At 33.9% G+C, this 11,425-nt stretch overlaps 1 protein-coding gene across 50 annotated transcripts in view; it reads left to right on the forward strand.

Moving 5' to 3' along the window:
- LOC145258325 (centaurin-gamma-1A-like) overlaps positions 1 to 9,771 on the forward strand; it is a 511,784-nt gene extending 502,013 nt beyond the window's left edge. For all 50 annotated transcript variants that reach the window (XM_080116465.1, XM_080116462.1, XM_080116457.1 and 47 more), the window contains 3 exons: positions 1,094 to 1,181; positions 6,234 to 6,401; positions 8,725 to 9,771. In XM_080116465.1, coding sequence (XP_079972591.1) covers positions 1,094 to 1,181; positions 6,234 to 6,401; positions 8,725 to 8,922 — 454 coding nt within the window. In that variant the 3' untranslated portion in view covers positions 8,923 to 9,771. The remainder of the gene's footprint in view (positions 1 to 1,093; positions 1,182 to 6,233; positions 6,402 to 8,724) is intronic.
- Positions 9,772 to 11,425: the final 1,654 nt, after the last annotated feature.

The raw sequence follows: 11,425 nt of genomic DNA on the forward strand, positions 1-11,425 counted from the left end.
GAGCATAGATATCTAGTGTCCTGATCTATTTTAAACCTAGGTTAAATGTGTTTTTTTTATGTTAGTTTATATATATATATATATATATATATATAAGCTGCGTAAAATGTGCCACACTATGATTGTTGTATACAGAGGTTTGAAAACGTCAGTAGATATATTTGGGTTTGTGCGTGTATGCATAACTACATATATTTGTATATTGATCATCTAGTTGTTATGACCATGTGTGTATAATATTTACGGGACTGTTTACAAGACATACACAGATTGCAAAACATTGAAAGGGACAATAACTTCTCGTCCGATAGATTCCATTCAGCCGTTCTTGGTTCACCTGTTTGGACCATCGAACCTGGAATAAAGATCTTCAACTTCTCCAATGAAAAAGACCAACACAGAAATCATTGATTAAATAATATTTACATTTCTTTATCCCTGCTTGCTTCGTCTTTGCTGCTACCAGATCAGGTTTTCTGAAGATATTGGCTTCCTGGCCTAAAGGTTCTGGATATGACCTTAAATTATATCCAATGGTGAGGCCTCAGCTTACGGGCTTTGGGGAGTGTGGAGCCACCCTTTAATTGCCATTGCTCCCAGGTCCACTCTGATCCAGAGTGGTAGTACCTGTTAGGGTCCCAACTATGGGTTAAATAGAAACCGACTTAAAAAAATAAATATACTCTATTAAAAAATTTTTCTTCAAAATCACTGGATTCGGCATTAAATAACCTAAAAAGGGTTGATATGCCGTAAAACAAAAACAAACAACCAATCCTGGCCTAAAATGTACTAAACATTGATATTATTGGGGGGGTTTTGTTGTTTTTTTCATTTGCAAAACTCAATCATGTTCTGTAAAGTCCAAAATAAAAACAATGAAACCAATCACCATGAATAAATATTTGAAGATATAAAAAAAACCTTGAAGCATAAGTGTTTTTTCCAAAATTACTGGATTTTGCATTAAATAACTTGAAAAATATTGATATGACATAAAACAACACCTAATTTCATGCCTTTCTTACAACAAACATAACTGATTCATCTAATTTGTGTCATTCATTATTTTTGTTTTTTTTCTTTTTTATAGGGAAGACAGAGAAAAGTGGATCCGGGCAAAGTATGAATGCAAAGAATTCCTTCCTCCCCCAACCTATGTTGATATCCCCCTTAATCAGGTAAGACCTGCACTCCACCCACACCCAGGCCTTTTATATTATCATTTTTGCCTGTCAAACTCTTGTGATGCCCACCTTACAGATAACAATGAACTCTCCTGCTTATTATAAAGACTTGAAGAATATGACTCTTGGCGTTAGGTACTAGTTATGCACACTTAGCAGTCAGACTGATATATGAGGTGCCTTCAATCAGTTTCCAGACTTTTTTCGTACAAGAATTTAAAATTGTCATAGACACTTGAAAATTCAGTATGTTATTACTATACATCTTATTAGATGACTGACCAATTTTTATGATTTCAGGTTCAAATGAACAGCTACAACAGGAATTGTAATACACCCTACTAAAGCCTGATTATCACAGCTGGTGAATTTCAAAAATGCAATCTGGATGTGAAGACACTTTTAGAACAACAATATGCAATAAAAAAATTTTTAAACTTGCATACTGCATTAATACTCGCTCGCGGGCAACTCTGAATTTCATGTGTAGTATACAAACCTATAACAAAATATTTTTAAGTTATTGCTCCTGGGCAAAATGCTGTTTAAACCTGCTTGTATTAAGATTCTTCCGACTAGTTCATATATTGAGTGTTAGCACATTTTGGTAAATGAAAATTTTTACTTTCTTCAGTTGTATCTTTTCTTTTTTTTTTTTATTCAGTTTTCACCCCAAACAAGGCACAGTGCCACTTTGAAGCAGGGGGCTACTATCAGGGACTTAATTAGCGGGGTCATTATGAAGGGAGATGAGTAGAAAGATGTTTGTTAACATTACACTTGAACTTCTGCATATCAGTGCAGTTGGGAAAGCAGAATCCCGGAAGGGAGTTCCAAAGACCCGCAGTTCTGGGGAAGAAACTATTGGAGTAAAAGTCTTTCTTGCACCTAGGGATCTCTACTGTAAAGGGATGAGACTTAATAGCTTGTCGGGTTTAAGTTACGTCGGGGAGGTACAAGTGTTTGCAGTTCGTCAGAGCATTCACCATTAAAGTATTTGCAGAACAGGCAGAGGGATGCAACATCTCGTCGATGGGACAGAGGCTGAAGCCTAGATGACAGTTCAGGACCTATCAGGTTGGCGATCTCTTTTGAACCCTGTCCAGGAGCGAGAGACAAGCAGCAGATGCACCAGCCCAGATGTGACAACAGTACTCCATACATCTTGTCAAACTCAGGGGAATCTGTACAAAATTTCTGACAGAATCCTTTGTTTAATCCACAGGAGTAGCATGCTCTCATTCCGTGAGCCATGACTTGGTAGAAATCCTAAGTAATTCACAATTGTATTTTTAGTGTCACCCGTTCTGTCCTTATAAAGTAGATTATTAGTTTTACTCTTATTTTTTTATTCTGTAATTGAAATAACAACTGATGTAAATGTAAATAAATGTAGTATTGAGCAATTTTCGATTAGCATTTTCCAACTTACCAAATGTAATTCTGTATTTGCTTCTGAGCAATCCCAAGTTTCTTGTGTAGCATACACCCTATAACAAGTTTCTTGTGTAGCATACACCCTATAACAAGTTTCTTGTGTAGCATACACCCTATAACAAGTTTCTTGTGTAGCATACACCCTATAACAAGTTTCTTGTGTAGCATACACCCTATAACAAGTTTCTTGTGTAGCATACACCCTATAACAAGTTTCTTGTGTAGCATACACCCTATAACAAGTTTCTTGTGTAGCATACACCCTATAACAAGTTTCTTGTGTAGCATACACCCTATAACAAGTTTCTTGTGTAGCATACACCCTATAACAAGTTTCTTGTGTAGCATACACCCTATAACAAGTTTCTTGTGTAGCATACACCCTATAACAAGTTTCTTGTGTAGCATACACCCTATAACAATAAAAATTGAAGTTATTGCCATTTAAACACATCTGTTTTAATCATCATTCTTTTTTAGAACTGCATGCCAGTGGAACTCTCTGCCGCTTGCCTGTTTCCCACCTGACTACAACTTGGACGTCTTCAAGTCCAACATAGTCAAACTCCTGAAAACCGCCCCCTTAAGTAAGACACGCTATCAAAACCCCCAATACTAATGATTACTACAATACTATCTCATTGATTACTGTACACGCAATAACCCTTATCCCTGAGTGGCCTTCGGGCCTTGATAAGTGGTGACCCCCATGTAAAAAAAAAGAAAAAAATTAGGACAAGTTATTTTGTTGTTGATTTTTTAGTGATGATGAAATATTCGGTATTAGCATCTCCTATCTAGATCAAAGAATTAGTTTTGCCTAAGACATATCGCCCATATTTTTAGGACATAAATAAATATATACATAATTTATTTATTTTTTTCAACAGTACTCTAGTTATACGTAATGAGGTGCTCATCAGCATAGTTTGATTGTATTAGGATTAAGGCTCGAACTATAGAACCTATGGTTCGAGGTTTAAGTCCTAATACAGTCAAAATTCTTGATGAGCCGTCCCCTTAAGTAATCCAATTTTACCAAATTTACACTTTTAACGATTACTATGATATTGTCTGTTAAGTTTTGAGACATTATGTTGAACAAAGATGGCGGCATAGTTCAGATCAGTAATTAGCAGTAACCAAGATGGCGGCCAAGGATCAAATGCAGTTGGCAGTAACAAAGATGGCGGCGAACTGATTGAATCCAAAATTCGACAATTTTTATAATAATTTTGAAAGGTTTTCATTGGTTGTTTAGCACAGCCGGTTGTTATAAAAATGATTGGCGAATCCATTCGTCACATACCCCCATTAGGAGTCAAAAACATTTTACACACCCCCTTTTTTGATATAATGGAAAAATCCTTTCAGATTCAATTTTGGTTTGACTTGAGAAAAGGAAAGAAAAATAAAGAAATAAATGAACGAATAAAAATAAACCAATAAAATAGTTGGGATTTTTTTTCTGGTTTTGGGGGAATTTGTCTTTATTCTCATTGAGAAAAAAAAAAGAATTATTAATATATTGGTATAATGTGTGCAAAAAGAAGCCATTTTTTTTTTTTTTTTTTTTTTTAATCACATTGAGTTTTTTCTGTTTTTTTGGGTTTTTTTTGATACATATAAAAATAAACACTTTTCAAATATATATAAACCTACAAATAGAATACTTTTCAAATACATATAAACATATCCACAAAAATTCACAAATATACATTTTTTTTTTTTTTTGCGAAAAAAAAATTCACAAATATACTTTTTTTTTTTTTTTTTTTTGCAAAAAAAAACAAACAAAAAATTATTTGACAAATAGAAAATTTACAAAGAAAAGGTTTTAACAAGTGACTTTTTTTTTTTTTTTTTTTTAAACAAAAACTAGAAACATTATGTTAGGTATTAGTTGGTTAATTTGGTTAGTAAGGGAGAAATGGTTGCAGTTTAACGTCGTGCCCGGGACAATTTACATTTTTTTGTGTGTGATTTTGACTGTTCCTGCTTCTCTTTTTGGGTTTCTGAAAAGAGATTTATTCATAATTAGATTCCAAAAAGTTTGGTTATAAAATGTCTTAATTTTATTCTTTTTATAGGTTTAGTGAAAATGTCAGCTATATTATTTTCAGACGTCACATAAGTAAGAGTAATAGATTTTTTTCTTATTTCATCCTTTATAAAATGATATCTGATATCAATATGCTTCGACCTTTGATGAATCATAGAATTATTTGCTAATAAGATACTGCTCTGATTATCACAATGAATTACTATATGTGTTTTACTTAAATCTGGTTTTAAAATAGATTTTAGAAGGGTGTTCAGAAAAATTGCCTCCTGTGCAGAATGAGTAAAAGCCACATAGTCTGCTTCACAAGTAGAAAGGGCAACAATTTGTTGCTTTTTAGTTTTCCAAGAGATCATAAGTCCAGTCTTTGAAAGTCTAAAACAATACCCCATTATACTTTTTCTATCCTCAGTGTTACCCCAATCTGAATCTGAAAATCCTTCTAAATTTAGATAATATGTAGACTTTTTAAATATTAAAGATTGTTCCTTGGTTCCTTTTAGGTAACGAAGGATTTGTTTTGCACAATTAAGGTCCTTAATTGTCGGTTTCGATAAGTTTTGAGATAGCTTTGTTACAGTGTAACATGTCAGGTCTAGTTGCGGTCATCAAGTAGATGAGGCTGCCTACCATTTCCCTGTATATTCGATTATCTATGGATTTTGTTTCGGTCCCTATATTTTTATTTATGTCCATTTCGATGGGAGTTTAACGTGGCTTGCAATCTTGCATTCCGAACTTAAGCAGAATTTTTTCAATGTATCATGATTGGTTCATAGTTATAGTTTCATTTTCACAGGTAAATTTTATTTAATTCATTTTTAACATCTTTTAAAGTGTTGTTACAGTTTGAGGCATGTAATATATCGTCAACCCAAAAAAAACAAAATCAACAATTTATTACCTACATTTTTGGTATACATGCACGCGTCTGTGGGATATTGCTTGAATTCCTGTTCTATTAAATAATTATGGAGTGTTAAATTCCAATTGTGTGCACTTGTTTAAGTCCATATAACGATTTATTTAATTTCCACACCCAATTTTTATTTTTCATTTTAAATCCCTCTGGAGAGTAAATGTAGATTTCACAGTCAATTGGAGCATTTAAATAAACATTTTTTACATCCATTTGATGTATTTTTAAATTGTATTGAGCAGCAAGTTGTAATAAAATTTTAATTGTCGTTAAATTTGTCGTTGGTGAAAATGTTGCAAAATATTCCACTCCAGAAATTTGTGAAAAACCTTTTGCAACAAATCTTGCTTTAAAAGTTTCACTGCCAGAAGGAGTCAAAAACATTTTACATTGTCCTTTTGACTACTGTACACTCTTTAACCCTTATTCTCGAGTGGTCTCTGGGCCTTGATAAGTGGTTATTCCCTTGTAAAAAAAAACAAAAACTATGCTAATAGAGCAGCGAAACACGTGTGTGTAGAATACTGTTTTGAAAAAAAAAAGTCTATTTTTATTTTTTTTTTTTTTTGTCTACATTTGTATTTCGTTAAACGTTAAAATCGATTGAAAATTGTTTTTCTTTTTCCAGCAATTGATAGATGCCTTAGTGCGAGAAGATATAAAGAATATCATCTTACTTCTTGGACATGCACGGCCGGAGGATATTAATGCACCTTACAGCAAAGATGATGGTCGGACAGCTCTCCATATAGCAGCTGCTTTAGGCAATGTTGTTTTTGTCCAGCTTCTTCTTTGGGTAAGAACATTTGATGCTTTTCCAGACCCCCCCCCCCTCCTTCCATGAAAAAAAAATACAAAGAAAAATTAATATGATGTACATTTCTGTGACTGAAAGAAAATAAATAACAGTTCTGATCCAACAGACTTGGGGAAACGTCTAGTGTGTGTGTGTGTGCATGTGTGTGTGTGTGTGTGTTCACATACACTAGACATTTCCCCAAGCCTGTTGTTATACACACACACCAACATGACCTTTCACCGCCTCAATATGGGTCCAGAACTGGAAGCATGCTTTTTCCACAAGCGCCGGCAGGAGCTTAGTGAACACTCGACGGATGTATGTGTGTGTGTGTGTGTGTGTATATATATATATATATATATATATACACACATTTTCACATGTACAACCTGAAAAGGATCCTGAGTATCAAATGGTCAGGTTTCATCACCAACACCAAGATCCGCGAGTGTGCCCAGTATGTACACTCTTGCGGCACCCTCAAAATGAAAATCTAAACGGTTCAACGATTGAGGATACAGCTCAGTGAAGTTTCTGGCTACGGTTATGGTTTTTGGTGTGGTTTCAAGTGAGGGCCACATCATGCCACCTCACATCTTTATTTGAAGACGGCTTGAAAGTGAACACCAAAGTGTACCTGGATATGCTAAAGAGTGTGGTGATTCTCTCATGCAATCAGGTGGCCACTGGCAGATCCTGGATGTGGCAGCAGTATTCGGCGCCGGCCCACAAATCCAAAGAGACCCAGGCTTGGCTTCAGAAAGTGTGCTACGACTTTGTACCCTTCTCCCACTGGCCCTCTCCTCCCCCAACCTGAACCCGCTGGACTACTTAGTTTGGTCATATGTCAGGAGCATCACCAACATGACCTCCCACAGCACCAAAGTCATTGTGGAAAAGGCATGCTCCCAGTCCTGAACTCGTGTTGAGGTGGTGATTTAGGCTGAAGGCAGCTATATTAAATAGATGTCAGTTCTACTACATAATCAACTTAGCTGAATTGATATTTTCAATAAAAATTTAAAAATAAATGTATCATTCCACCCTGTGTGTGTGTGTGTGTGTGTGTATATATATATATATATATATATATATATATATATATAATTTCCAGTTAAATATGACTGAGTTTTCATTTTCTTCCGATTTTACAGGTAATTCGGTCTATATGTATGCCTCACTAAAACTTTTGAAATCCAATTCGAATAAGATTGATTCTAATACTGTCTTAAAGGACAGACTGATGCATAATATGTGAAATTTAGAACAAAATATTTATTTTTTTCTACCTTAACAACCGCAGAATCTGATGGGGGAGGGTATTAGATAAAATCGTCTCTTTCTAAATGATTTCAGCATCTGTGCATGCATGAACCGTTCATCTCTCGAATACGTTAAGTACATAAATTTGAAACAGCATGTTATAATGATTGTTGTAGCCGAATGGGTTAGAGGATTGTCTCATAACTCTTGGTTTTGCGTACGTGTCCACCTTACATCGGATGTTTTGTTTATTGTTTTTTTTTTACATATTTTTGAAAACGTTTATTTCAGTAAGCTATTGCATTTAAACGGAGTTAAAAAAAATTTTTATATTTTTTTTTGTACTTTGTATTATTTACTTTCCAATTTTTATTTTCATCAGCAGTTAATTAAAACAGAGGTACTTGTGCAGTTTAATCAAGACATAAAAAAATGAAAATATCAAAGAAAGAAAAAAGAGTTATATTGTACCATCCGTTATGAAATGAAGTTCCCTGGAAAAAAAATTTCACTTAATTTGATCAAGTAGTTTTTATTTTACAGCAAAAAAACAAAGAATTTCAGTCCAAAAAGGTACAATATAACTTTTTTTTTTTTTTTTTTTTTTTTTTTTTTTTTTTTTTTCGATTTTTTAATGTCTTGATTAAACTGTACAAGTACCAAAACAAAAATCATTTTTCTTATTTGAAATTTTTTTTAGCAGTGGTTGAATTAAAGAGCAAATTACTATTAAATGCATGATAATTACTCATGTAAATCACAAATATTTTTTTTTAATTGTAACCACTTAATATTTTTTTCGCTCATATGCCCCTAATCAGAGTTTGTAGCAGTGGGCCGATATCAGTGGACTTTTCTTTTTCAAACTGGTATAAATTATTACATAGTAAAAATAATTAAAATAAAAATCATTTAGCAAATGTAGTCAAATGCAACTTCATTATCTTTTATATATTGCCCAAGCAATGCCGGGTACCTCTGCTAATATATATATATATATATATATATAAAATAATTTTGTAAGCAACTAATTGACTGTTTTTTTTATTTTCTCTAGTACAATGCCAATGTGAAAGTGTTGGATCACGAAGGTCGAAATGCCGTGTGGTACGCTAGGGGTTCTGGTTCTCCTGAATGTGTCGACCTCCTCGTCACCAACGGATGTCCAGAACATCCAACTTTACCACGGCGTCGAGGCAGTGTTCAACCCGGGAAGAACGACATGTTTGACAAATTACCAGCAAGTGTGATTTAACTCTCTTCTCCATCGACAACCCATCACTGATTTCCAAAAACAATCGAACAAAAAAAAAAAGAAAAAAAAATCAGTTGAGGCAGATCCCACCTCCACCCTTTTCCCCTCATTTTTTCTTCTCTTTCTCCTAGCCTTTCTTCTCCATTTTTTTCTGTTCTCCCTCTTTGCTTCCCCACTCTTATTCCCTCTCTCATGACCTTGCTCCCCTATTCTCACGTAGATCTCAATCTGAAGGGGGAGGAACAAAAAAGGACATAAAGGTCGTTCAAATATTTTATCTTATGTTCTGGGGTGGCGGTGGGTTACCCTCTCTCTATTTTTTTTTTTTTTTTTTTTTCAAACTTTTTGACTTAAGAAGGAACTCCAAAGCCAGGTCAATGCGGTGGCCACCACGCCTGTTGTTGAAGAAGCCTGTTTACGATGGCTACTATTTGAAGAATGCCGAGCGAACGTTAAATTTGTTTTGATCCCTTGTGCAGCCTCTAAGGACTGGTCTTGATTCATCATAGTCCAGGGTCGAAAGGATGGCGGAAGTTTGGAGAGAGAAAAAAAGCAGGAGTTCCCCCTCCTCCTCCATCACAACCACCACCAACAACAACCATTTTAAGTTTTTAGGAGAGGGGCCACACACACAATATACACGCATACACACGCAAAGAAAATACACAAACACACACAATATACACGCACATACATACACAGAATAATGCACGCGCGCACACACACACACACACACACACTTACTTTGTAATTTGGTTTCAAAGAAGAAAGGAAAATTTTAAATTATCGCAGAAAACAATCATGTCGTAATGCAACTGTTGGGTCATTTTTTTTTTTTTTTTTTTTTTTCTCAACAAAATTAATTTGCTGTTAGCGCTAGCAAATTCTAAAATGTAAGATGCATATATGTATGGTTAGGGGACAGAACCCCAGCAGAGTGCTTGATTATTAAGAAAATTTTTAAATATGTGTTACAGAAGTGTATACATACGTGTGAGATGTTATTTCCAGAGAGACAAATACAAACTGGCTGAAGAGTCCAACATGGGCGACTAGATATAGGTCCCCTCTTGTTTTGAATTAGAAACGAAGAGTACCAATGTTTTTCTTATGTAACACACACACACACACACATATATAGGGTGATTGAAAAGTCACCCCTTACTTTGAAAATCTTATTTATGAATCATTTTTTTAAAATAAACCTGAGAAAAGCATACATAATAGTGTGAGATTTGATTTGAAATTCAAAATATGTCCACCACCTTTCGCCTTTATTTTCTCAAGCTGCTCCGGAATCGCATCAATTTGTTTTCCTAGAAACTCTTGTGGAATGGCAGGAATGATTTCTCGTAGTTGTCCTTCAAATTCTTCGCAAGTCACTGGCTTCTTAGATTAAATTTGTTACTTTTACGGGCCCCAAAGAAAACAAAAAAAAAATTTGCATCGTTTTAAACCCGGTCTCCTAGCCGGCCATTCACGTGAACAACATTGGCGTAACCATCTTACAGGAAAATGAATGAACACTGCTATTCTATTAGGAATATCAGTTGATGCAATTCTGGAGCAACTTGAGGAAATACAAGCAAACAGTGAATTTTAAATAAAATTTCACGCTATGTGTTCATATCCATTTTTTGTTCAATAAAAGAAATCTGAGTCATAAATAAGATTTTAAAAAAAAAGGGATGACTTTTCAATCACCATGCATATGTGTTAGTATATGTGTGTGTGTGTGTGTATGTATATATATATATATATATATATATATATATATATATATAATTATGTTACCAAAGAGTAAATCTTTAACAAATCTTAAACAAAACTTGTCAAGATAAGACAAGCTCTACACTATCAAGGGGGCAAAAACAATAATATAAAATGAAAGGTGGTATAATAAAAGTTTTGTATAACTTTTATTATACCATCAAAACAATAAGGAAAAGTTCAGCAGAAAATTAAGAAAAATTTAAGAAAACAATAAATTTCCCTTTAGCTTTGCCTTATTGTTCTGATGATATATAATAAAGTTGTAACTTTTATTCCTCATCTTTCATTTAATATTGTTATATCAGAAAAATTAACCAGAGTGCTCAATTACCGGTGTAAAGAGTTCCGCATATGTATTTTATATAGATGCAGGAGATCGTTTTAGAAAAGAACCCAAAGTTGTATGGCCGTACAAATTTCTAGATTGTAACGCTGAAGATTGGCTATCTGTATCTGATTGTCTTCCTGAGGATCTGGAAGTGATATGCATATAAATCTTCAGATTCGATATCTCTAAATGCTTCGTCTGTGTATGTATATATATATATATATATATATATATATATATATATAGTAAATATTAACCAAACTTAGCTTAACATTTTATTGCAGTTTCTTAGTACCATCAATCATCAGAATTGTCGTCGCATTGAATAAAACAAAAATATTAATAACTAACAAAACCTGTGTCTTGGAAAAATTGAAGAAACTGAAAACGAAAACAAATTTG

This window comes from Euprymna scolopes, chromosome 33 (assembly GCF_053919585.1).
Source record: "Euprymna scolopes isolate OS-2025 chromosome 33, ASM5391958v1, whole genome shotgun sequence".
NCBI lineage: Eukaryota > Metazoa > Mollusca > Cephalopoda > Sepiida > Sepiolidae > Euprymna > Euprymna scolopes.